Source organism: Eptesicus fuscus, chromosome 4, assembly GCF_027574615.1.
Source record: "Eptesicus fuscus isolate TK198812 chromosome 4, DD_ASM_mEF_20220401, whole genome shotgun sequence".
NCBI classification, from domain to species: Eukaryota; Metazoa; Chordata; class Mammalia; order Chiroptera; family Vespertilionidae; genus Eptesicus; species Eptesicus fuscus.
In genome coordinates, this window is record NC_072476.1 from 34,342,794 (window position 1) to 34,369,252 (window position 26,459).

The window sequence follows — 26,459 nt, forward strand, 5'->3', positions numbered from 1 at the left end:
ACCTGTCCTCCTCTCTGTTTCTGCTTATGGTTGGATTGTAGCTGGCATTTGGCACTTTGACTCAAGAAAGGTAAAGGAAGTATGTTGTTTACCTTGGCTCTCATTGCTCTCTCAGCTTCCAGTTCTTCCTCCAGTTCCTCGATTCGGGCCTAGCAGAAAAGTAAGCAGAAGAAGAGGGTTGAGGGGGATTATCTTAATTCTGTGGGAAACTTACCCAGTTAGCCTTTTAGAATGGAGGTAATGGGGAAGAGTATTATGCTAAGGAAAATAAGCCAGTCAGAGAAAGACAAATACCATATGATCTCACTTATATGTGGAACCTAATGAACAACAACAAAATAAATCTATATATGTAAAAGCCTAAGCGACCATTATGACTGAACGACAGGTCGCTATGACATGCACTGACCACCAGCTCAATGCAGGAGCTGCCCCCTGGTGGTCAGTGTGCTCCCACAACCAATCTCCTGTGGCCGGCCAACTCCCCCCTGCCCCCCCCCCCCCCCATCCCAATCGGCTCTGATCAGGGCAGAGCCAGCCAGCCAACCTCCCATAGCCCCTCCCCTGGGTTGGCCTCCCATGGTCCCTACCCCCGACTTGCCTGGCCAATCCCCTGCGGTCCCTCCCTCTGGCTAGCATGCCCTGATGGCCCTGATCGGGACTGGGCAAGATAGCCCAGATGGCCCCGATCGCCAGCCAGATCGAGGGACCCCACCTGTGCATGAATTTGTGCACCAGGCCTCTAGTAAATAAATAAATAAATAAGGAGGTAATGGACGGGAGCTAAATGTCAAAAGCAGAGGGGACCAATGGCCCTGAGGCAGGAGGGAGGCTGGGATATGAGAGTGCCCTCACGGAGCTAGCATGGGTGGCCAGCATGGTGGTGGTGGTGGGGATAGTGGATGATGAGGTCAGTGAGGAAGCAGGGGCTAGATTGTAGAGGGCATTTTAACCACTGTAAGGACTTTGAATTTAACCCTCAGTGAGGCGAACATGTGTCGCCTCCAAGGACTCTGTGGCAATCTTGCTCCTCAGGAAAACTTAGTAGCCAATCAGCTGCTGTGAGAAAAGGGTGCAGGGAAGTACATCTTAAAAGGCAGGTTCAGTCTTCTCAGTCCTGGACATACCTGGTGTTCTTTGAGTTTCCGTTGCAGTGTGGAATTCAGAGACTGCTCATCCTCATATTTAGAGTTGACAGAATTGATTTCCATATCCCTCCTGCAAAAGAAGTTTTGATCTCCTGAGGAAAAGCTCTGAGGGTAGACCAGTAAGCTGACCAGAGAATAGAGACTGGGCTGCCAGACGAGGCCTTAAACCTGCTGAAAAATACGTGCCCCCAACCCCCTGGCCTTTGGGGATGACAGCCCAGAAGGACCCACCCTACAGAGTCCCAGAATCTATTCCACTGGCTTTTCATGCACTTATTCTTTCACTCATGCACTTATTAATTTAATATATGTTTATTGAGTACCTACTATGTACCAGACATCATTTGGGGTTCTAGGGACACATCAATGAACAAGCCAGACAGAAATCACTGCTCTAGTGAACTTTAAATTCTAGGGGCTACAGAATCACATTAATGCTTTGCCTTTTTAGAGAAAATTTCCTCCAAAAGCTTTTAACAAAAGGTTGTCTCCTTCTGATGTGTGAGTTCCATGTGTCAGGAAGCCACATATGAAAACTAAGATGATAGAACGAGTAGATGAGGAGGATGGGCAAGGCCACATGCACCTTCTGGGTGTGCCACAGGAGAAATGTGCTGAGATGCAGATTTTGCTGCATATGCCCCTCATAGCAGTCTGAGGTACTTTAAAACTGCCTTAGAAACATATACTTCAAAGATGTAATGTCCAAATTCTACTCCTTTTTCCTTATCTTACTCCTTATCTCCATCACCTCAGCCTTTTACTTAGTTCAAGCTTATGCCTGGACTATTGCAGTAGCCTTCCAATTAGTTTTTTCCTACTCCATCTTTCCTCCATGTTATTGCCAGAGTGATATTGATAAAATACCCTCTCAACTTGTGATCTTTGAGAGCCCAGTTTATACGTTTCTATAAACTTTCTGCCCTCAGATACATGCATTGCTTAATACAAGTCTCATTTTCATCATCCAACAGGCCATGTCTGATGTTGGGAGCTCCCTGTAGACAGGGTAGCACCTACTCCTTTCTCCCTATAGCCTCCATGGTGGGCACACGGCCTGGTACATAGGAGGTGCTGGTGACAGGCATGGATACATGTGAATCCCTCAGCACAGTGCCTGGAGCCTGGGACCATCTAGAAAGTGGTAGATATTGCTAATATTATTACGAAGACATGAATGACTGCATTGGCGTACTTTTTCACCACCTCCTCAAGATCTAGCTTGGACCGCTCCATCTCATTGAGATTGTCAATGGTCATCTTCAGGTCACTCTCAGCTTTCCGACGAGCCTTTTCCACCTCTGCCCGGATTTTCTTTTCTTGTTCCCAGTTATCTTCCAGCTGTAGAGAAAGTAGAGGAGGGGTGAGTCTCAGTCCAGAGCACAATAAGAAACCAGACTGGGCCTGGTTCCTTAGCTGTGGCATCAGAAGAGCCCTCACTTCCCTGGGTGCTGGGGGGGGACACTGGGGGATGTGTCAGTCCAGTGCCAAAAATGTATCTGAGGACCCTGTCCTTGAGTGTAGAATTGGCCAGCTGTGGGCATTACCTCATGGATCTGGGTGTTGAGCTTGCTGTTGCTCTTTGTCAGGTGGTTCACCTTGTCCTCCTCAGCTTGCAGATCATCGAGGGTTTTCTGGAAGGAAAGATACACACGTGTGTCCCACAATGTACACAGGAGCAGCCGGTCAGACCTGGTTTTCTGCCATCACTTCTGAGCTGAGTTGAGTGGACTGCAGTGAACAGCTACTGAGTGCCTGCGCCTGGGTGCTAGGTGAGGCCGGGGCAGACCTGAGCACCCGTCAGCAGCAGGTAAGCCCTCGGGTCAGTAGGGGGGCTCTGGTTCTCCACAGGCATGTGGGAATCTGTGGGGGGCTTTTGGTTGTCACAATTATTGGGGGTCACACTGTCACTTAGTGTGTAGTTCCAGGGATGCTGGACCTCTTTATCTTGCTCTGGACAATCTGGCACCATGAAGAGTAAGTCTATTGTCCACATGCTTGATGTCCCACCCAGACTCTCATGTAAATAAAACAACCATTTATCCTTTTCTGAACCTAGAACCCACCACAACTTTACATATAACTCAAATACTTTTTAAATTTAGTATACACTGCATTTTGAAAGAATGATCTACCATGAACATTGAGAGATGATTTATGAAAATCTCCCCGGGAGTTATTCAGCATTTTGTTGAATTGCAGCAGTGATAGCCGCCACACATTGCTCTCTGGGTCACCAACACACCCTCCGGTGCCCATCTGTAGCCGTTGTAGACAGGCCCAGGCAGACAGCCCACTGTTCACAATATCTACTAGTCCATCTGCTTTACCTTTTACACATGGACAGCTCTATTATTTATTATAAATTACTTTCCATTTATTTCTCCTTTATATTGAAGGGTGCTCTATTGATATTTTTATTTCAGGATAGTAAGAGAGCCTTCCAAAATAGTCAGTCCTTATTATTTGTGGATTATCTACCTGCCAAGTTACCTACTTGCTAAAATTATTTGTAATCCCCAAATCAATACTCATGTTGCTTTCATGGTTATCCACAGATATGAGTGGAATGGTGAAAAATTTGAGTCACCTGGGGTTTTTCAGCTGAGATCAAATGAGATGATCTTGTTTCATCTCATACTGCAAACAAATGTCCTTTTCACAGTCTATTTAGTGTCACATTTTTATATTTTTGTTGATGATTTCACTGTTAAAAATGGTACCCACACACAGTGTTGTCTAGTTCCTAAGTACAAGAAAGCTTTGATGTTTCTTACAGAGGAAATTGTGTATTAGATAAGCTTCATTCAGGCATGAGATAGAGTGCTGTTGACCAAGGGTTCAATGTTAAGGAATCAACAATATGTACTAAAAAGGCGCTTTTAAACACACACAAACATAAAACAACATAATGTATTGATCATAATTATATGTATTATGTATTGATTGGTTGACAAAATATTATGATCAAAGGCTTACAGAAACCTAACCCTAAATTTCCCCTAGGAGCAGAGTTTTAGTTTTTGCTATTTCAGTGTGTGTGATGATTTTATAGAACATAACTACGGTACCTTGAATAATGAGAATTGGCTGTATTTGTTATAAAAAGTGGCTCTGGGTATTTGATATAGTTGAGTCACAGTCGAAGGGGAGATATTTTCAGAGGCAGCTCAGGGGACATGTTGTGGATTCAGGTTTTAGCAGACACAGGGATGAAGGTCCATTGTCTGGTTCTGAGCTTCAACTCACTCTTTGCACCTTTGTTTCCAGAGCTAGGAGGTGCCCTGTGCTGGAGGCTGGTAAGAGCTGGCTCTGTATTTAGTAGCCTGAGCCTGTAATAATCGGGTGGGTCTGCCTGTGACCTCAAGACCTCATGTCTGTTGTTGCAGCAATGCATCAGAATTCACTGGTACTTTAGAACTCAAGGATACTTCCCTACCCCCCACCTCATTCTTATGACTCTGGGGATCACACCTCCCAGTCACTTCTGACTTTTGTCTGTTGTCCCCATTTTACTCTGAAAGCTGTCCCAGTTTGGGTGATAAATTATATGGTTGTCCTACTTATAACAAACCTAGAAGGAAGGCATTAAGATGTGACCATGCTCACTTCACTGATGAGGGAATTGAGATTTAGGAAGATTCTGTGAGTTTCCTGAGGGTCCCTAGCTGAGGGGTGACAAATCTGAGGTCTGCCTGCTCTGCCAAGGGAAGAAGTGGGCGGTGCTCACCTGGTGCAGCTCCTCCAGGGCCCTCTTCTCTTTCTGGAGCTTGGCGATGGAGTCTTCTCTGAGTGAGAGGTCCCCAGTCAGGGTGCGGACCTTGTGATCTAGGGCCTGGAAACCCGGGTGTGAGAGAGACAGATCTTTAAGGCTGGGAACACCTCTGGTGGGAGGAGAGGAGGCACTTGCTTTGAGAGAGGGTCCTTTATTTGGCTGTACTCTAGAGTCACCTGGGAGCCTGAGAAATACCATACCCAGGTCACACCTCAGTCACCCAAGTCAGAATCTTGGGGATAAGGGAAGCAGTGAGAACCACCAGTTCGGGCCTTTGCTACTCAAAGCCTGGTCCTTGGATGTTAGCTGTGGCATTGACCGAAAATGTGTTGGAAACATGGATCCTGGTCCCTGCCAGACTGCCAGCCCAGAATCTGCATCTTATCAGGATCCTAATGGTTTGGGTGCACATCAGAGCTGGAGAGGCGTGGGTTTGGTCATGTCTACCTTTCCCTGCTCATGGACCCCTACAACTACAAGGTACGAAGGGGGTCTTGGGGCCAAGGGCCAACAAGATGGTATCAGGAGCCAGGGGCTCCCTCTGGAGCACTTGGAGGGGCATCAATTGCTTGTTTGAGCAGCGATAAGTGGCCCCATTCTTCTGATAGGGTTGCCTCTTCTGGGAAGGGAGGAAGAGTGGACATGATACTGCAGGACATTCTGTGAGGGGCCAGGGATGCTGAGGCTAAGTGGGCAGCAGGGTAATGCAGATGCCTGGAATCCCAGGCTTGAGGAGAACCAGTCAGGTCTGAGTCTGAATGGCACCATGATATGAAGAGTGCTCAGTCCCCTTAGGCAGCGGCTCTAACAGAACTTTCTGTAACAATGGATGTGTGTTCTCAGTTTGGTTTGTCCAACACGGTAGCACTGGCTACATGTGGCTATTGAGCACTCAAAATGGGGCTAGGTTGACTGAGGAACCACATTTTAAATTGCGTTTAATTAAGTTAACATAACTCCATTTGGTCCAGCTGGGTGGCTGAGTTGGTTGGAGTGTCATCCTGTACACCAACAGGTTGCATGTTCGATTCCCAGTTAGGGTACATTCTTAGGTTGCAGATTCAATCTCTGGTTGGGGTGTGTGTGGGAGGCAACTGATCAATATTTCTCTCTCGCATAAATGTTTCTTTTTCCTCTCTCCTTTCCTCCTTCTCTAAATCAATAAACGTATCCTCATATGAGGATTTAAAAAAATATCCCCATGTAGCTGGTGGCTAGGCTCCTGGTGTGGCCCCTGCAGGGTGAGCGAGCTGGGATTCCTTGACCCTGAGAGGAGCGTGGTTGTGCTCAAGGCCACCTCACCTGCTTCTCCTTCTCTGTCTTAGCCAGGGTGGTCTCAAGGCCCTCCAGGTCACGCTTCAGGTCACTAAGCTCCCCCTCCAGCTTTCGCTTGGTGGCACTCAGGGAGGCAGCTGTGCCCTCCTCTTCTTCCAGCCGCTCCCTCATGTCTCCGATCTGGCTCTCCAGCTCCATTTTGGTCTTCATCATCTGGGTCAGGCGCTCCTCCGCATCCATTAGGTTATCTTGTTCCTGATGGAAAAAAGAGCCCCAGTCAAAAATAGGGGTCCAGGCACCCACAGGGGACCAAGATGGTGGGCAGTCCTCGGGCTGACAGGATGTCCCCTCCCCCCAAATGTGTCCTGAGGTTGGACAGAGGCTGGGCTAGCTCTGAGCTCCTTTGCGATGTGTACAACCAAGTGTAGTCTAGGAGTGTGGGCCCCAGATTAGTTGCAGCACCTGAGAGTTAGTCCGGATGCTAAATCTCAGGCCCCAGGTGATACCTGCTACATCTGGATCTGCATTTTAATGAGATCCCAGGTGATCAGATGCACCTTAAGGTTTTATCAGAGGTGCAGCTGTCAAAAGTCACACAGGCAATAAGTGGCAGAGGAGGGACAACCTGAGGATCCACTGGGGTCTCCCCAAGATAGGGTCAGTGGTATAAGACAACAACTGGTCACAGAGGCAGAAGACTGGCCCAGCGGTGTGACTTTTGTTCATGGCATAACTTTACTGAAATTCAGATCTTTGTCTGCAAAATAAGGGAAACAACACCGTGAGGCGTAAAGGGATGGAGCTCATGAGGTGCTAAATGGAAGATTCCTTTATTACTGTGGTCTCACTCAGGCCCAGTCTTCCCAAACATAAAATAAGGTTCGAGGCTTGAGAAACTCCTCAGGGATGTTAAGAGGATGTGAAGAAACTATGCTAAGCAGGAAGCACCCAAGATAGAATCGAACCCTTCGCAGTTGTGGGTTTTCTACTGATGAGCTTGGGACCTTGATGAAATCTCTAAATGTTGGTCAAAGTGAGTTTTATACCCTGTAAGATACATGGGAAAATTGGGTATCTTAAGGGGTGTTTTTGAGGGTCAGAGAAGGATCCTTGGTAAACCAGGAGGGTCACAGCAGTGACTGCAGTCATTATATTAGAATGCAGGGAGGGGGGCATTGAGTCAGGCACCCATGGAAACTAGGTCATTTGTTCTTCCTGCTGTGTTTGCACTTGACAGGCAAGGAACAGTAGGCAAAGAGGGCAAGTTCCCAAGGTCCTACAGCAGACCCAGGCTCACTTTGGGGGCTTCTCCCACCACCTTGTCTGGACAACCCTCGCAGGGCCAGCATATCTGTGTGTGCTGAGGGCAAATAAGACTTTGATAGAGACATTTTGGTATTTGGGTCAAGGATGACATTACAATGAAGAAAAGAGAAGGCTGGAAGCACACAACTCTCAGGAAGCTCATCCTCCACTCCGTCTAGGGCCTGACTCATGGCAACCCTCGAGGTCTGGACAGTTGCCAAAGCCCCAGCTCCTGTCCCTCCCTCAGGGCCCCACGTACGGCCTGCAGTTGGATTTTGAGGTCGTTCTTCTCCTGGCTGAGTGTGGCCACCTTCTCCTCCATATCCTTGACCTTGGTTAGCAGCTCTTGTGTCTTGGACATGGCATTCCTCAGCTCCTCCTCTTTGGCCTTCATCTCTTCCTCTTGCCGGGCCACATTCAGGAGTGGCTTGACCTGAGTAATATCATAGAGTGTTAGGGAGATGGACTTTGCCAGGGGACTGAGAGACGGAATATATGGCTGGGTCTCATATTCCCACTGGGGTGGAAAGCAACTCTTGCTGCAGCTGTGAGGAAGAGCCCTTTTCCATAGAGACCAAAGCATGTCTGGCCTCTACAGAGAAGGCCCATCCTTCTTAAGATCAATCCTCAGGGTGCTCTTTGATCCCAGGAGACACAAAGTTAGATGGTCTTCAGTATCTAGCTGCACCCAGTGTTTACACCAGTTATGTAAATTGTGTGTGCTTGGAGCCCTGGCTATATCCACAACTTGGCTCCCCCTTGCTTTTCTTCCTTATTGTGTGCTCTATCTATCTATCTATCTATCTATCTATCTATCTATCTATCATCTATCTATTCTCTCCCTATCTCCATCTCTCTGTTTTATTTTGTTTTTATCTTTTTATGTCTCTCTGTCTCTCTTGTGTCTGCTCTCCAAAGTGGCAAAGTTCAAATAACCAGGTTATGTAGGCACTATGACTTGCAGCTGTCACACTTTTTTTCAGTGAAAATGTGTTTTTCTCCGCTGACTCATCCTACCTGGCTTACTTAAATAAGATTAGCATTTAGTCAATATACTAAGAGTAAAGGATTTTTATTTTGTAGTATGTTTTTACTCATTGGAATAGCACTTTGCCCTGAATGTTTAATTAGTGAAGTTTTACTTTATAGTAAAGAACAGGGAAGCTTCCAGGCTCTGTCTCCTTGTCATCTGTGATCACTGTGTCTGGTTGAAAGACCCTAAGAACTTGGTCTGGGACTTCCTAAATGGTAATCTGTACACAAAGATGACAGGTGAGGTAGATTCCAGCACTGCATCGCAACCCTTTGATTTTTATTGTTACATAGTTTCTTTAAAATAATTATCTATACTAATAAAGGGTAATATGCAAATTGGTCACGACACCCTTACAGTAACAACTGAACAATAGGCTGCGTGGGGCGACCAGGCTGGCAGGGGGGTTAGCGAGGGATGACCAAATGACTGACCAGCAGGCTGCGTGGGGTGACCAGGCCAGCAAGGGGGGCAGTAAGGGGTGACCAGGCTGGCAGGGGTGGCAGTTGGCAGCAACCAGGCCGGTGGGGGGCAGTGAGGGGTGACCAGGTCGGCAGAGGAGGACAGTGATGGGCAATTAGGCCAGCAGGGAGGGGAGATGGGGGCAACCAAGCTGGCAGGGGGACAGTTGGGGGTTACCAGGCCAGCAGGGGGGTCAGTTATGGGCAACCAAGCCAGCAGAGGGGGCAGTGAGGGGCGGCCAGGCCGGTGGGGGGAAGCCAGTTGGGGGCAACCAGACCAGCAGGGGGGGCAGTTAGGGGCAACCAAGCCAGCAGAGGGGGGCAGTTAGGGGCAATCAGGCTGGTAGGCAGAGGCGGTTAGGGGTGATCAGGCTGGTGGGGGGGCAGTTAGGGGCAATCAGGCTGGCAGGCAGAGGCGGTTAGGGGTGATCAGGCTGGTGGGGGGCGCAGTTAGGGGCGATCAGGCAGGAAGACAGGTGAGCAGTTAGGAGCCAGCAGTCTTGGATTGTGAGAGGGATGTCCCCCGAGGTGTCCCGGATTAGAGAGGGTGCAGGCTGGGCTAAGGGGACCCCCCCCCCCACCATGCATGAATTTTGTGCACTGGGCATCTAGTTAATAATAATAACATAATTTTGAAAAAATTTTAAAAATGAAAAAGAACTTGTCAAATTCATAATTTTATGGATGCTATTTGCTTAGGATGAGATTAGAGCAGGTTAAGGAAATGAAGTTTCCTTTTAAAATAACTTTTCAAGATAAAAATAGTGAGTTGATATAAAGGAAAAAGCTCAGTCATTGAACAGGTGGGAACGTGTCAGTGATGATGACCTTTGAGAATGCTCATCTAGGACCCTCTGCAATGGCCTGTGTGTGGGCACATTTGGGAATGCAGAACTTACTATTCTGCATTCAGAATTTGTGGTCAGCACCAATTGTTTGAAAGCACCTTTTCTATGGGAGGGAAAAGAAGCTTCTGTGTGTGATATGGGGGGCTCACAGCCACCCGAGATGACCTGGAACCTGTCCTAATTCTCCACAAGGCTGCCCCCTTGAGACCAGCATTCTCCTGTCTGCTGAGTGTGGCAGCCCTGCACCTGGCTCCTCTGGTGCCCAGTGGTGTGTTCCCTCTCAATGGGGGCCCCAGGTGTGATGTCATAACCTGGTGTGATTCAACCTGCATGCAGTAGGATGGTTCATGGTCTCCTGCCTTGGTTGAGGATGGCCTGGCTGCTTGGGGCACCAGCAGCCTCATCACCTGGCTGACTCACACTGCCCTCACTGCTCTATTGGAAGAATCTGGGAAATGAGATGTCAGATCTCATGATTTCCTGAGGCCACCCCAGTTCTGAAGCCAAGGACTTCACTAAGGGAGTTGAAGATGTCTCAACCCCAGGGGCGGGGCACTGATAACCACGCCCACTTTCTGCAGCAGAGTGGGGGGCTCCTCTCCACTCTAAGTGTATTTTATTTTTAGGGATGAGATGAAAGGTGGGAAGACACTATGATTTTTCTGAGGGAGAAATTAGCTCCTGTCTGGAAGGAGGCTAGACTCCTCTGTCTCCACAGCACTCTCATTTTTAGACTGTCCCTGCAGCATCCATAGCTTTCCACCCCCAAGAGGCACCTCTTTCTAACTAGGACTGAGGCCCCCGGCCCACAGATAGCAGCAATCCCAGCTGGCCTAGCCCTCAGCCCTCACCTTGTTGTAGAGCTTCCACCAGCCCCAGAAACGCAGCTCTAAGAACTTGCGAGTGTTCCGCTGGATGACTTTCAGGCCAATCCTGCAAAAGAATTCAGGGATCCATGGGTTAAAATGCAGGTGTCAGGACCTGGCCTCCCAGATGGAACTATTCCTGTCAGACAGCATAAGGCTGAGACAGACTATTCATTTCTTCCTGCATTTCCCTTCCTTTTCCTCACCGGAAATCACCGATTGGTCTCTAATCCCATATATCAGCAGTCTTTAGAATTCACCTTTTCTTGTCCCTTGCACTTTCATTTGACTGACTTTTACCAGTGACTTCCTGTGCACCAAAGCCTTGGGCTGGCTTGGGTTGCCATCCGATCACTTAGCCCCTAATCGATGTCCCTGCCTTTAGCTGGGGTCATAGAGGGCCTGATGCTGGATATCCGGAGTTCATTACTGTTATTATTTATCCATTGCTATTATTATTACTAATTCTATGACCACAAATTGCCAGTCACAAGTCAAGCAGGGAAGCCTGAGATATTTTCTAATTACTGTTTTAGGGAGTTGACTAAAAAACAGGATTCTGAGGGCAGGGATTTGGAATGAGGATTTCTGGGATCTAATCCTGACTCTGAATGAACCTGGCCCAGTTCCTTAACCCCTCTGACCTCAGTTTCCACATCTATAAAATGACAGTACTGGCCCTCCCACTTCTCTCTTACAGCATCATCATATGGAGCAAGTAAGGGGATGGCTGTGAAAATAGCTTGTACACTGTAGGGAGAAGGGTTTATGTAAGGTGGTCCCTGTTATGAGTTCAATTGTGTCTCTTTCAAAAGGTATGTTGAAGTCCTAATCCCCAGTGCCTATGAATATGACCTTATCTGGAAATAGGTCTTAGCAGATGTAAAATTACTGGGGTTAAGATGAGTTATACTGGAATAGAGTGGGACCCTAATCCAAGACAACTGGCATCCTTATAAAAAGGAGGAAGATTTGAAGACAGACACAGAGAAGAAGGCCATATGAAGACAGAGGCAGAGATTGGAATGAGGCCAACAAATGCCTGGGGCTACCAGGACTGAAAGAGGCAAGAAAGGTTCCTCCTCTAGAGCCTTCAGAGGGAGCATGGACTTCCACACCTTGATTTCAGACTGTTGACCTCCACAACTATGAGAAAATGTTTCTGTTGTTTTAAGACACCCAGGGTGTGGGGCTTTGTTATGGCAGCCTTGGGAGACTAATATAGCCCCCAAACAGGGTTCTTTGGTCCAGCAAAGACATTGGCACCTCACTGCACTGTGTCACTAATGGAGCTGACCACTGTGTGTGTGGTGGGGCTCCTGGTCATTTTGTAAGGATGGGTGTGGCTTCAGTGGTCCTGCCCCATTGGTGTTCGTGCATGCTACCTTCGTTCCAGCATCTTCTTGAACTCAACCCTCATGAGGAAACCCCGGAGCCGACACTGTAACATCGTCATGATCTTGGCTAGACGTTCATCTCTCATGTCCTCAAGTTTGGCCAGGATGCCTGCTCGGAAGAATACCTAGAGGAAAGACACACTTATCTGAAAATAGCCCAGCTGTCACTAATAGCAGCAACTTGGGAGTGGAGGTTAAAATCAAAGCACCAGAGATTCAGAAGGGTCTTTATAAGAGTTAAGAGACACAGTCTGGTGCTGGTATTTGAGGCCCCTCAGAATCAGCTGGCCCCAGCCTGGACACCTCCAATAGCAGGGCAATTGGATTCTCCTATAGGCTCCAGCCCGGGTCTTGCACTTGCTAGCTGGGTCACCTTGGACATGTCTCCTCACATCTTATGGCCTCAGTTACTTATCTGTGAAGTTGATCCCTCCCTTAGATGGTTGTTATAAGGATTAAATAACAGGCAGAAAAGTCCCCATGTAACTATGAAGCTCTGAGTAAGGTGTGAGATCCTTAAAGTCCCCACTGCTGTGATTGCTTGGAAGCCAGGGTGTCAAGGGGCCTCCTTTTTTTTTTTTTTTTTTACCACCATGCAAAGCAGCCTGGATAGTCATGATCCCATGGGAATCGGAATGGGAAGAGGGGATAATGATCAGCTGGGGGTGGGGAGTGGGAGGTTGACTTTCTCGAAAGGAGACAGAGTGGTACTAAGGCTGCACAATTTCAGGCATCCAGCTCTTGTGTGTCAGTGAGACTCATCCCCAGGAAAACAAGACTAGCAAAATGCAAACTTTGGTCACAAGATAACATTCACCCTTCCCCTCACTGCACCTTTAGGACCTCTGATAAAACAGGTGTTGGCAAGGATGTGGATCAAGGAAAAGGTGTGTTGGTTCAATAGTTTTGGAAAATGGTTTGGCATTCTCTCACTCTACAATAGGCAACTGTCCTCCTCAGCATATATCTCAACCCTGGCTGCACCTGGAGGCTTTGGAAAGATGTGGATGCCTGGGTATAGGTGATTTCAAACAATTTCTGGGGTAGGGCTCAGGCATTGGTGTTTTTAACCCCCCCCCCCCCCCAGATAATTGTAATGTGCAGTCAAGGTTGAGAATTTGTTCTAGAGAAAAATCCTACATATTGACCCATGGATAAGGATGTATACAGTAGTATTGAAAAGATAGTTTTAGTGTGACCCCCTGAGGCAGTATGACATGGCAGTGACAGTGACTGGGTGTCGAGTACCAACTAACAAGGATGAATCTTAGAAACATGATTAAGTGGTAAAAGCATGCCACAGAAGAATATATCAATTATGATACGTTCATGGAGCTCAAACCAGGCAAAACTTGGGGCCATATGTGTATGTTATAAAACTATCTTTATAAAGGCAACGGGATGGTTAACATTCAGGACAAGCGTTACTCATAGGGGTGGGGAAGAAGGAGAGGAAAGAGATACAAAGATTAAGTTCTGGGTTTTTAAGTGGGCTTATGAGTGGTCACTTTATTAGTAACATCTTTTTGTCCTTTCAATAGGACATGATAGAAACTTCTAGAAGGACAGAAGGAGCCAGTCTTTTGGCCTCAGCCTTCTTTGGATGTCCATGTGACTTTGGCCAAGTCACTCTTCTTTCGGGGGGGACCATGGTCTCTCTTCCCTCCCAGTGGGAGTGTAGGACCCTAAGTCCTATCAGATCTGAGAGTCTGTGATTCTATATGTGGGGGAAGGGGGTAGAGCTCCCCAACTAAATCCTTTATGTGGATGCTATGGACACTGACAGGAAAATAATAGAAAAAAATACTCCCTTCTGTCCGCCACCGCCCCCCCCCCTGCCAAAAAAGAACACCCAGGGAACTAACCATCAGAGGGGAAAATATTTGATATTTCAAAATTAATTGGCACTGAAGTTTGGTCTTTGAGGGGCAGTGGAGCATGTGGCTGGAAAGTGGGGCCCACATGGGCCAAATTGGGGACAAAGTCAGTTTATAGGCAGAATCACCCTGTTCTCTTCTGCCCCAGCCACCAGAGCCTGCCTGACCCTCAGAGCAAAGCTGTTCACAGCAGCCCTGGGCCTTTACCTGGACCTGAGGTGCCCAGTGCAACCCTTGAACAATAGTAAGATGCAATCTGTTTGCTCACGTGGTAGCTGTCATACTGGTGATGTCATCCCTGTTTTTCTAGGTCACATGACCTGCAGTCATAGGGCCTGAGGCCTGCACTGTCCTGTCTAGTTCTATGACATTGAACATGTCACCTCACCCCACCTCCAGGCTTTCTTATGTTTTCCACCTGTCAAAGTGGACTGCCAGCCTGCTCTAAGCTACATACATTGATAAAAGGGGTGTAACATTTATTGAGTAGCATTCTGTCTGATTTCATGTATGTTACTTTTAGTCACCCCAAGGTCCCATGAAACTGACCTTATGAGCCCTGCTTTTTCAAAGGAGGAAACTGAGGGTCTCATTAGCCAAGAGGCTTGTGCAAGACAGGCAACTGGCCAGTGGTGGAGCTGGAATTCACACCTTGAAGCTCACCTTCTTAAAAAAGGCGGAGTGTTATAGGGAGGGTGCACCACCGGAAGACCCTACCTTGGTATGTCCAATTTTGTATTCATTTACATCCAGGTCAATGGACCCAAGCAGCAGCTCTGAGGCCTTCTTGTTGTCTACGAATCCCTGAGGAATCACGTTGGGGTTCAGCACTTGGTACCTGTCAGGAGAGGGTAACAACAGTCATGCAGTCAGTGTCATCTCCAAGCTGGCAGCATGAAAGCTTGTCTATGCAGTTATCCCTTGATCTATGGCATGACCCTTGAGTCAGGGGATAGATTTCTTTTACAGATGCCACAGCAGGCAGATAGATGTGTCTGACAGGAGACTTTGAGGACTGTGTGGTTAGGGGTTTCAGGGGGGAGGTGTTTGTAGAAATGAAGACACCAAACTTTTTCTTTTCTTCCAGGCATAGGAGAACTGCTTATTTTTCCTGACCTGCAAGCAGTCCCCTTTGTAATCTTGGATAAGTTCTCCCCCAATTAGGGACTTCAGATGACTTGGACAAGATGACCTCAGATGACCCTTCTTACCTCATCAATTTGTGGTCACATGTTCTAGCAAGTAGAGAGGGAGTAGAAGTAAAATAATCCAAAGATGGGGTCTTGGTTTGGGTTTAGACCCTGAGACCAGGATTCAAGTGCAAGTAGTTAATTGGGAAGTGGCAGAGTTGGGAAGTGGGGTGGGAAGCAAATAAAAGGCATGCTATCAAGCCAGTTATTGCAGCAGGCAACTGGATCTTAATCCTGCTGGGGACACTAGGAGCATTGGTGAGTTGGAACCTGCTCCTGCTGGCTCATAAGAGTGAATAGTGTGCATCTCTTCCCAACTCCACATTCAGTGATGCCACATTGATAGCTTGAAATCAGCTGTGGTGGGAGTATTTACACCATGGAAACAGGCAGACACTACAAATCAGGATTTCTGTTTAAAAAACAACAAAAAACTTGGAGAGCCCATTGTTAAACATTTACCAGCATGTTGCTATCTGATCTGACAGCCAATATAGGACACACCTCAGAATTACCCCATCAGAAGGGTGAGGGGGCTGAAATATTTATACACCAATGGCCCTTACTCATTGGTTGGAAGGCTGCTCCTAGGGAGGCATTAATTCCTGATACTTTCAGCCTGCCAAGTAGCAAAGTAGGCCTCAGAAGCCAGAGAAAGCCCTCAGCAAAGAAATGCAGGTGATGGCAGTTGAAACTTGGGCCAATGTATACTGAAGTAGGAATAGTGAGGCACCATATGTCTTCATACCCATAGTGTCTGTGACAATGGGATTATATTTGTCAATAGTCAATCCCTGGAAATTGTCAAAGTTTCTGGAACATACCACTCACCTCTGTTTGAACTCTGGGTATTGCAGCCTGTTTGGGAAGCCCTTCCTGCAAATACGGATACCTTCCAGGACTCCATTGCAAGCCAGCTGGTGCATGATTAGGTGGGCATCCACCACGCCTGCCAAGAGGGAGGGCACAGGATGGGGAGTCACTACTCTATGGTGGGACAGGCCACTTGCCACTTAAGAAGACTGAAATGAGTATCCACATCATCAACCCCAGTCTCCTCCTATCACTGCCCAGGGATCCCTGTTCCCCACAATTCAGCAAAGTCCCAAAGGCTCTCTTGAGTGTGACTTCTGTCTGGGTGGACACCACTCTGCTGTACAAAGCAGCTAGAACACAATTTTTGGATTATCCATTGTTGGGGATCCTTTCATGCCCCATTTAGCCCCAATTATTCCTGGTTATTGAACTTAATTTGGAGCAGACACCAAATTCACAGATCCTGAGAACTTTCAGCAGGGATACACATCCCCATGATATACCTGATTGCTTGTACTCATTGGGTACAATACAGCGGACAAAATGAGGGGCAGTGCTATGGAGGGTGGTCATCAGCTTGTTCAATTGCTCCTGGGGATGGAGAAAAAATTAAAATGAAGAGTGAGTAAGTTTGGCACTGGTGTTGCAGGACACCTACACTCAGGAGAGGTATTTATTTAGTTTAATTAAATTAAAATTAAAATCCAGTTCTTTCAATCACAGCATCCACTTTCAAGTACTCACTAGCTACATATGGATAATGGCTACCATATTGGACATCATATTGGAAAGAAGAGAACATTTCTGTCATTGTGTAACGTGCTGTTGGTTAGCAGTGTTCTCGGAGGTCCAGTGACTTGCCTAAGGTGACATGATTTACAAGAAGCAGGGCCTCTTCTGATGCAGCACTGGATCATTAGAAAATCTTGGTAGTAAAAGGAGCCATAGTGCCTGTGTGTGGACCAAACCCTGTCCATTGTTAACCTCCCTACTAAACAATTCCTCCTCCTCTGCTTGGATCCTCCAATGAGGTGACCCATTCTGCCTTAGGACAGCTGATTCTTGGGAAATATTAAAATCTTTCTTTGGGTAACATCTCCTCATTGGCTGCACTTCTGCACTTTAGAACATGTTTCCAGTAATGCCCAAACTTTGTGGAAGAAGACATGCCAACTAACTCTAGGGCACAAGAGCTGCTTAGCCATTGATATCTCCACTTTTTATGTTGGGCAAGTCCCATCATTCTCTGGGTTTCAGTCTGAAACTAGACTGGACCTCTCTGAGGCTCTTTTCTGCTCTACTGTCCTGTGGTTCTGTGACCCCTTCAGAAGGAAACAGACTCCTCAAATGCAAGAAGCAACCATAGTCATAGAAATGAAATCATCCTTTCCTTGGTTGTGAGGTGGCAGCCATACCACCATACCATTGAAAGGGGGGGTGCACTGAATATAAGGTGGACTCTGGGGCAGCCCCTACTTACCCTGTAGAAGTTGGAGACTGTCATGAAGGAGGAACCTCTCTTCTGCTTCTTGCTTCCAGCTGAGAAAGAGAGACAATACGTTTCACATCAGCACCCAGCATGGGAGGCTGTCTCAAGGATATGCATTCTCTGGTTTTAAAATTTTTTTGGGACTAGTTAAGGTGGGGTCCTCCCATCAGGAAAATGAGATCTACCAGGGAGTGGGCCAATGGCTGACTGTGACATAGTTGCCAAAAGAAGTACTGTGTTCCTTAGAGAGTGTGTAGCCCTTGGTGGTTTAGGGCTGGCACAAGGGAGCAAACTATTCCCATCACCTGGGGAAGAGGAAGAGCACACAATCTGAAGAATTGCATGTTGGTGGTGAAAACATCTCTGAGTCAAAGGAGATTTGCAGCTCTTTCCCCACTGAGTGGCAGTCCAATTGGGCAGCTATAACCCAGAATGTTCCCCTATGGGCCACACAACCTGGACTGGGCTGGAGGTAAGGCTGGGCTTGGCATTTGCCTCAGACAAAGGCAAGCAGGGAGCAGAAAATAAGCACAGAGCTTCTGGGCATCAACTTTTCCAAAGCAGTATTGTCCCACCTACAGGTGATATGGACCAGATGATTGATTCAGTTGATGGAAGCTCTCAGGTTGCATCTGCATCCCTCTATGGTAGTATCCTCTATGGCCTACCTTAAGCAACATGCCATCCATCCATCCATCCATCCATCCATCCATCCATCCAGAGTTGAATGAAAAAGTTTTGTTTTTTTTCTTTCCTTTTGGTCACAAAGGGGCATCAACATAGGGAGACTGGATACAACAAGGGTTCAGCCATACCTGGAGCCTCCTCTTCTTTGAAGAGAAGGGCCAGGATTGCCATTGTCGATTTCTGGAACAAGCCCACCACTGTTTCATTCAGGGGGTCTTTGTTCTTCTCTAGCCAGCCTGTGATGTTATAACCCACCTGGAAAGGGGAAAATCCCAGTAATTATATTTCTACCTATAACTCTACCTACTCTCAGTTCCCAAGACCAATCTCCCATCTCCTGGTACTTCCATTCTTGTCCCAATGACGCCCTGGAGTCTTGGTATATCTCACATAGAGGTCCTATCATCTGCTTTCTTGGGCATTTGCAGTTTACCTGTCTAGCGCACCCAACCTCTGGCCTTTGCCCACAAACCAGGACTCCCAGCTGCTCTGTGCTGGGCTGTGACCTTATCTTGCATGTCTTGCTTTGCTGGCCACATTGAGCCTTCCTGACCACTGGATCTTCTTTTACTCAGGTGATAGGATATTACTGTCAGTGACTGGCCTCCCTGTGAGGGCATTTAGTCTGTCCTTGCTGAGGAGCACATATACCCTGGGCCCGTGGTTGGCAAACGGCGGCTTGCGAGCCACATGCAGCTCTTTGGCCCCTTGAGTGTGGCTCTTCCACAAAATACCACGGCCTGGGCAGTCTATTTTGAAGAAGTGGCGTTAGAAGAAGTTGAAGTTTAAAAAATTTGACTCTCAAAAGAAATTTCAATTGTTGTACTATTGATATTTGGCTCTGTTGACTAATGAGTTTGCCGACCACTGCCCTGGGCCATTGCCTGGTGGAATGGGGGGCGGGGGGCTTCACTTATTCATTTCTGGGGGCTCCATTGTGTCCAGGTAATTGGAAATCCACGAATTTCTATTTTCCATTTGCCATGTGGCACCAGCAACAGAGGCAAAGAGGAAGGAGGCTTTCAGATCCTTCCATTGAGGACTGAGAAACAAGGGAGCAGACGAGAACCCCAAAGTTTGGGTTTCTTATGTCCTATAGAGCATAGATGTTTGTCATCTCCAGGCTTTATTTTAGAGCCTTCTTGGAAGTGCAGAGTCCCCATTTTACTTTGAACATTGCTTCTCATTTCAGTGTGGGAGATGGGTGGAACACTGCAATTCAGCCTCAAGCCTGCTGTTTGCTCTAGATATTGGCACTATTCATTTTGTGAGTAATTGACATTGTTATGGTTAATGAGATTATAAACTCTTGGTCCCAATGCTCAATCCAACAGCAGCTTTCCTGGTGGCTCTGGTGCTAAGGCTACTGTTTCCTGCAATTAAACCCAAGGAGGGTCAACAAACTCTAGTGGTAACAGGAACATTGGCATTTATGGCAATACTTAAATCCCAAGGAAGCCAAAGATTCTTATAAACTGGGTGGACAAATGTTGTCTCCCCTATGAATTATTCAAATAGAACCCGAGTCCTGCTTGCACTTAATTTCCCCCTTCTCTGAGGACTGGTTTGTCATGAGTGGAAAGCCACTTCAAAGATGTTACCTTGTTGGTTTGGCAGCCACAAGCTGTCAGAGGGATGAGTTAATTATTTAGGAAATGATTAATGGGCTCATGGAATTTTAAAAAAAGTGTTCTCATTTCTGACCAAGACTGAAGTTCACCTGTCAAACCACAGGTCATATATAATGGTGTAGCCCTGGCAGTTCTGAGGGTAAAAAACTGTTGGTTACTCCCTAGTAAGCATCCTAGGCTGGATATCTTTTGAATTCTCAGCTGAAGTGATGAAGTGTGAACTAGAGTTTATGTCAGTGAACTGATCACTCTGTTTTATCATGGGTGTACTTGTTGGAGGCAGGAAGCCTCAGGGAGGGTGTGTCAGGACCTATAATAGGAAGAAGAAACAGCAGCCAGTAGGTGGCCACAGGATAATACTCACAGTGCCTGCATAGTGGACGAGCTCAAAGTGGGCCTCAGGCCCTTTGCCCTTTCCTCCCTTGGGTTTGAGGAAGTTGTTGGACTTGCCCAGGTGGTTGTCATATAGGGCTGCCTTGAATGTGGCATCGGTGGCCTTGGGGAACACACACTGCTCCTCCAAGATGGAGAAGATGCCCATGGGCTAGAAGAGAAGAGGAATGGACAGCGTTAGAGGAGGCCACAGAATCACAAAGGGGACACTTTGGTGTTGGCCTGGGGTTGGTGGGAGGGGTGCCTCACACACCCTGTGGCCAGGAAGCAGAGCTCTGGGAATGATGCCTGGCACTTCATGGTCTGGTCTTCGAATGCCATGGCCATTTCAACTTGAAAGAGGCTAGAATTCATGTAGTCCAGTAGAAGGGAAGACAAGTCTGAAGGGAGCAGATAGCTCCCCAGAGTTAATCCCATCCATACAGTGGTGCTAGGTAGGTTTGGCCCTCAGAAAAAGGGTGAAATCAGTAACACCTGACATCTCTGTGTTTAATTTATCTGCTTTTATCTACTCCTCCTCAATGACATTCCTGACTATCCAGGGGCCTCATGTTGTTCTAGGTCTATGCTTACACAAAAAAGGGGTGCTCATAAATGTTGTTAGTGCCTTAATATTCCCCCTCCTATGGGAAGTCTGGATTTTTAAAGAAGACTTCTGGAAGAGGGCAATGCTTAACCCCAAAGCTCAAGCGTGAGAATATTCTAGGCTCTGTGACAGCTGGACAGGGAGATATTTGCAGGTGTTGGGGGTGGATGAATCATGCATGTAGCCTGATTTTGGAGACTCTGTTTTCCTGGAGGGTTAAAGCTGAGCCCACATCGGAGACCCCTGGTTATCTTTAAAAATATGTATTTTTATTGATTTCAGAGCGGAAGGGAGAGGGAGATAGAAACATCAATGATGAGAAAGAATTGATCATTGCTGCCTCCTGCATGCCCCCCACTGGGGATTGAGCCTGCAACCAAGGCATGTGCCCTGACCAGGAATTGAACCATGACCTCCTGGTTCATAGATCGACGCTCAACCACTGAGCCACACTGACTGGGCACCGCTGGCTATCTTGATGATAGATTCTCTATGGTGGGCTTAAGGATGAGCCTAAGAGACAAGATAAGTTCTTTCTTTTTTAATTTTTTAACTTTTCACTTTGATATAATTTTAGGCTTGCAAAAATAATGTAAAGCATTCCTATATACCCTTCATCCAACTTCTCCAAATGTTAACATTTGGAGTTACTCTGTACAATAATGAAAACCATGAAATTAACATTGGTGTAATACTACGAACAGACTTTGTTCAAATTTCATCTATTTCATTAATGTCCTTTTTCTATCCCTTTTCCGAATTTAATCAAACAATATCTATTCTTGAACTAGGCCATTTGCTAAACCACCAAAATCCCTATCGTGTGATTACAGGAGAGACTCTTAGATTGCCTGGGTTAGAGCCCAACTTCTCCACTCATAGGTGGTATGACCTTGAACAAGTGACTTCCCTTCTCTGTGCCTCAGTGTTCCCCTATGTGAAATGGTTATAATAATTTATTCCCCACATATGGTAGCTTGTGATGATCCAATGAGTTAAGGCATGCAACAGCCCAACTAACCATGGTCACTATAGTCACTGATATACCCATTTGCAGAGAAGAAGCTAGAGGTCAGAATCAAGCATGTCAAACTTGCAGGTCAGACCAACCAAAGTCATCAGCAGTATTGCTGACTGCCCTGAATCCAGGTTCTGTCTCCCTGCAGACCCCAGTGAAATTTCCTCCTGATGTGAACTCTGGTCCTGGTCTCTCTCTAAGCCACTCCTTTGAGGAGCAGGTTACCTTTTCCAGGAGGTCGATGCAGGCCTGCAGGTCGAGGCCAAAGTCTATGAAGACCCATTCGATGCCTTCCCTCTTGTACTCCTCCTGCTCCAGCACAAACATGTGGTGGTTGAAGAACTGTTGCAGCTTCTCGTTGGTGAAGTTGATGCACAGCTGCTCGAAGCTGTTGAACTGTGTCAGGAGGACAAAAAAGAGGGGTCTCAGCCCAGATCCAGACAGAGCCTTTCCTAGGACCAAATGATAAGCCATAAGCAGAGCTAAAATCTGCCAAGGGCCAATCCGTGTCGGGCACTGTCCCAAGTGCCTTAACACGGATCACCTAGTTAGTGGCCCCATCAGCCTTGTGAGAAGCCCTTCTTCGTTACCCTCCCTACAAGAATGAAACAGCTTGAGCATGTGCCCCTGGCCACACAGTACTGCCAGGACCAAAACATAGGCAGTCAGACTCTGGCCTGTGTAGTTAACAAAAATGTTTGTGGAAAGAACCATTTTCTTTCCAGGGATGGAAATCATTTGAGATGTTTTTATAGATCTGACCCCTGTTCTGCCTTTGGACAGTTCTCTCTCTGGTAGTTTATCTCATTCCTCATCTGTAGAATGAAGGGATTTGAGGAATTTATAAGCATTTTTTTAAAAAGCCAGAGACTGCTTTCTCTGAATGAAACCCTATGCTGAAGCCTCATATGAAAAATAAGTTTAAGTAGAGGTGCCATTGAAATCACAGAGCAATATGCATGCATCAGATGCTGGGCTAAGCTGCATCTGCTCAAAAACCTTACAAGGCAAGAATGGTTGGTGTTCCCATTTACAGACGGGGAAACAGAGGCACATACAGCTTGGAAATGGCCAAGCTGGGATTTGATTTCTGTTTGTTCATTGCACACACTCTGCTATTGGCACAGGGTGTCTTCTTTCTTCCCTAGTCCATTCCTGATGACTGTCAATGGCTGGCCAGGACTCTAGGGAGCACAGTTTAGACACTCTAAGACTCTTTCTACCTATTAAATTAACTTATTCTATTGTAGACAGCAGCCAGATTACCCTTTAAGAACCTGAAAGAAATTGGGCTAAACTTTTTTTTTTTTAAAAAATCCATCTGTGGCTAGTAGAAATCTTAGAATAATAGGATAGCAGAGCTGAAATGAGCCTTAGAGATCATCTCCTCCAGCCTGTTCATTTTAGAGTTGAGAAAACTGAGCCTCAGAGAGTGGTAGACACTTTCCTAAAGCAACACAAGTTGACGGACAATCTGAGTTCAGAATCAGTCTACTGACTCTTAAACATGCGGCTTCCAATTATAGAGGCAAAATCTTCCTGACCCATACATAATAATAGTCTTATGATGACAACTGAGTCTCATTTCTGTGCGCAAGAAGTGGGAGGCCACTAATGTGTTGGTAAATCAGCTCTCTCGTTCGTTTTCTCTCTCTCTCTCTCTCTCTCTCTCTCTCTCTCTCTCTCAAAAAACAAATAAAACACACACACACACACACACACACACACACACACACACACAAACACACACAAACAAACCTGATTTGTAGTGTTGGCCAATTTCCATGGTATAAATAAACATACCAGGGCCATATATCAACATGATGCCAACTGGCTCACAAAATTCCAGAAAATTTAATAATCAGCCCTTGTGAGCCAGTACAGGCTGGCTCCAGCACACCTCTCATTCTATCCATTATCATTCTTTATGACTAGGCAAATGAAGACAAACCTTTCTGGAGGCCAAAAGTTGGAGACCCAGGAGCAAACTGAAATTGACTCATTCCAGGTCCAAGGTGAGATGGTGGTGAAAAGAAGCTTATAAAGGGAGGATGGCCACCCCAAAGCAGAAATAAAAGGCAAAGCCAGGCACACCTCAAAGATCTCAAAGCCGGCAATGTCCAGCACCCCGATGAAAAACTGCCTCTGCATCTTGGTGTCCAAGGTCTTGTTGATCCTGACCACCAACCACTTGAACATCTTGTCGTAGACAGCCTTGCCCAGCGCCCCGATGGAGTTGTTGCATTGTTCCAGGTTCTGGCCCTTTTGCACAAACTCGTTGCCTACTTTGACCCGAGGCCTGGTGATGCCCTTCTGGAGTTCCCCGGAATTGAGACCCATGAGATGGGCGACTTTGTCAGCCACTGAGCAGGGATGGAAAAAAACAACAACACAGGTGAGTGAAAGAAGGATGGTGCCCTGACATGGAGAAACTTAATATGGTCTATTCTGTGATAGGAGATGAGGGGAGGGTGGAGGAGACCGATGTTGCCAATGCATAAACAGAGGTCTGAGGTGGTTTCCACAATCCCTCAAGGTCAAGTGGCAAAGCAGAGTATAGAAACCAAAATCATGTCTCCGATTCTCTGTCATTTCTCTCTGAGAATATAATTGCCTGGACATACAAGGAACATTCTTGGTTTACAGCATGTCTCTGAAATGGCATGAGTCCCTGGAGAGCAGTGAACCCTGCCACTGGCTGCCTCCTGTCTGAGTGGCCCCAGCTCAACACCTACCCTCGGTGGTGTCCACTTCAGCTTGCTCCTCTCTGGGCTTCTGCTTGAACTTCATGTTGCCAAAGTGCATGATGCCCCCAGTCAGCTTGTAAACGCTAAGCTTCTCCTCGGCGCTGAAGCCCAACACATCAAAGGCAACCTGCAAGGCCACAGGGAGGAGAAAGCCGAGAACCTCCTGGCTTCTCATTCCAGAATGAAGGCCACAACACTGCCACCCTTGGACTCTAGAGGTCAGGCACACCCTGCTCAGAGAGGCCTGTTTTTCTTCAAGGAGCCCAGACTATTTGTTTAACCTCTCTGGCCTCTGCAAAATGGAACGTCCAGCAGGACTGAAAACAGAAAACGAATGGGTGGAGTACATGGCCCCCTGAAGTCCCTATGGATTTCTAGTTTAATACTGCAAAGAGAAACTGCTTGCTATGACAGGCTTGGGAGGAATGCTAACTGCATCCCAGAAATCTCCAGGGAAGCATCTGAGTTGCTGCCTGACAATTCTTAGGGGGACCTCACCCCAATTCTGATGGTAGTGCATGCAGGCCCCCAAAGTTTCTGTCTTGGTTCTCTTTGTCTTTCCCCAGCCACACCCACCCACTTACATCTGTGATCTGCAGCTCCTCCCCGTCGTCCATGTTTTCTACTGAGGTGACGCCCTGGCTTATCCAGTGGTACTCCTTAGGGTTGGGGACCAGCAGCAAAGTCTCTGCCAAGAGCAGAAAAGTAAATTAACAGCTTGGTGACACTTGCTTTCTTCTCTTTCATTTGTAACCAATATCTCCAAATGCCTCTCATGTGCCAGGCATGAGGGGTGACAAAGCTGAATAAGACACGGTCCCTTCCCTCTGGAATCACCTCCAGAGTCATGGAGGGACTTGAACAGGGTCACATGAGGAGCTTGAGAGTGGAAAGAGTATCTCAGGGACTTGGTTGGGTCCTTTGTCACTTGACCCTGTTTCTGGCACCTAGTATGCACTCAGTAGATATTTTTGGAATAAGTGAATTCATATTTTTCACCTTCCTCTTTCCTGCAAAGAGCAGGTCAGACTCTAAGGCAGAAGGTAACACATGATTGCAGTGGGCAGTAATAATCACTTCATATTGGGACGTTGTTGTTTTCACAAATATCTTTACTTTTATTTTCCTTCAAATGTGAGTCCCTGTTGGTCTTTGTTTTTTCACTTTTGGAAGAGACATGAGTGCAAGAAACACTTGTCCTTTCTTTCATCTTTACTTTCAAGAGAAACTACAGCTCAAGAATGAAGATAGGCATCAGGGCATGGCGGAGAGTGTGGTAAACAGGAGAGCCTAAGCTCCATCCAAAGGGACCATCACCATTCAACTGTCCTGATTAGTCCCACAAAAGAGAGCCGGCCCATGGCTACCAGATCTTCTGCTATCCCAGGAAAACTAGGAAATTGGGTTTTTATGAGAAGTCTCCCAAAATCAAAATGCCATCCATTAATTAAAAGTGCACTGTATTGAACAAATAAAGCCCACCTGGGGGTGGGGGTGGTGTCCAGTGCCTTAGTCTCTGGCTGGGTCAGGAGGTGTGTATATGGGAGATTGAGTCTTCATTCCTCTCTTCCCCCTGCATTTACATCCTGTGCAGTTCTACCAAGGACAGTTGAGGCTGTTGGTGCCTGCCCAAGGGCATCCAGCTGAGTGGATGAGTGCATTCTGCCTGCTGAGCAGTGCACTTAATGTCAGCTGTGTCCCCTTGCACCCCGCCCAGAGAATAGCCTGTTGTTATTGCACAGACAAGCACTGGCAGGGCTAACTGTGGTCTTTGGCTGACCTCTCTGCTGCTGTCTGAGTGTCGAGCCCAGAGGCAGCAGGTCTAAGACACAAGAAGTCTAAAGCTCCACATCTCAGCCATGAGTTTCAAAGCCCCATCTGTGAAATGAGTTAAGCCTCATAAGGCTGTTGTGAAGA

The 26,459-nt window shown here is 46.9% G+C and overlaps 1 protein-coding gene and 1 long non-coding RNA gene across 3 annotated transcripts in view; one reads left to right on the plus strand and one right to left on the minus strand.

Annotated features, from left to right (window-relative positions):
* Nucleotides 1-26,459, minus strand: part of LOC103285956 (myosin-16) — a 55,996-nt gene that overhangs the window by 21,750 nt on the left and 7,787 nt on the right. Inside the window, exons 9-27 of the mRNA XM_054714931.1 lie at nucleotides 25,127-25,230; nucleotides 24,531-24,669; nucleotides 23,890-24,158; nucleotides 22,021-22,191; nucleotides 20,163-20,342; nucleotides 18,296-18,422; nucleotides 17,472-17,530; nucleotides 16,495-16,582; nucleotides 16,007-16,124; nucleotides 14,703-14,823; nucleotides 12,097-12,233; nucleotides 10,697-10,778; nucleotides 7,763-7,936; nucleotides 6,226-6,453; nucleotides 4,879-4,983; nucleotides 2,696-2,782; nucleotides 2,344-2,489; nucleotides 1,128-1,218; nucleotides 93-149 (exon numbers count right to left, since the gene is read on the minus strand). Of these exons, the coding sequence (XP_054570906.1) occupies nucleotides 93-149; nucleotides 1,128-1,218; nucleotides 2,344-2,489; nucleotides 2,696-2,782; nucleotides 4,879-4,983; nucleotides 6,226-6,453; nucleotides 7,763-7,936; nucleotides 10,697-10,778; nucleotides 12,097-12,233; nucleotides 14,703-14,823; nucleotides 16,007-16,124; nucleotides 16,495-16,582; nucleotides 17,472-17,530; nucleotides 18,296-18,422; nucleotides 20,163-20,342; nucleotides 22,021-22,191; nucleotides 23,890-24,158; nucleotides 24,531-24,669; nucleotides 25,127-25,230 (2,483 nt within the window). The remainder of the gene's footprint in view (nucleotides 1-92; nucleotides 150-1,127; nucleotides 1,219-2,343; nucleotides 2,490-2,695; nucleotides 2,783-4,878; nucleotides 4,984-6,225; nucleotides 6,454-7,762; nucleotides 7,937-10,696; nucleotides 10,779-12,096; nucleotides 12,234-14,702; nucleotides 14,824-16,006; nucleotides 16,125-16,494; nucleotides 16,583-17,471; nucleotides 17,531-18,295; nucleotides 18,423-20,162; nucleotides 20,343-22,020; nucleotides 22,192-23,889; nucleotides 24,159-24,530; nucleotides 24,670-25,126; nucleotides 25,231-26,459) is intronic.
* LOC129148820 (uncharacterized) lies at nucleotides 2,448-25,976 on the plus strand. 2 transcript variants are annotated; one of them, XR_008555793.1, is made up of 5 exons: nucleotides 2,448-2,511; nucleotides 2,761-2,958; nucleotides 23,731-23,810; nucleotides 24,005-24,190; nucleotides 25,766-25,976. It is a non-coding gene; the product is annotated as an uncharacterized LOC129148820 (long non-coding RNA). The 2 variants fall into 2 exon arrangements; XR_008555792.1 differs by having other exon boundaries at nucleotides 24,049-24,190.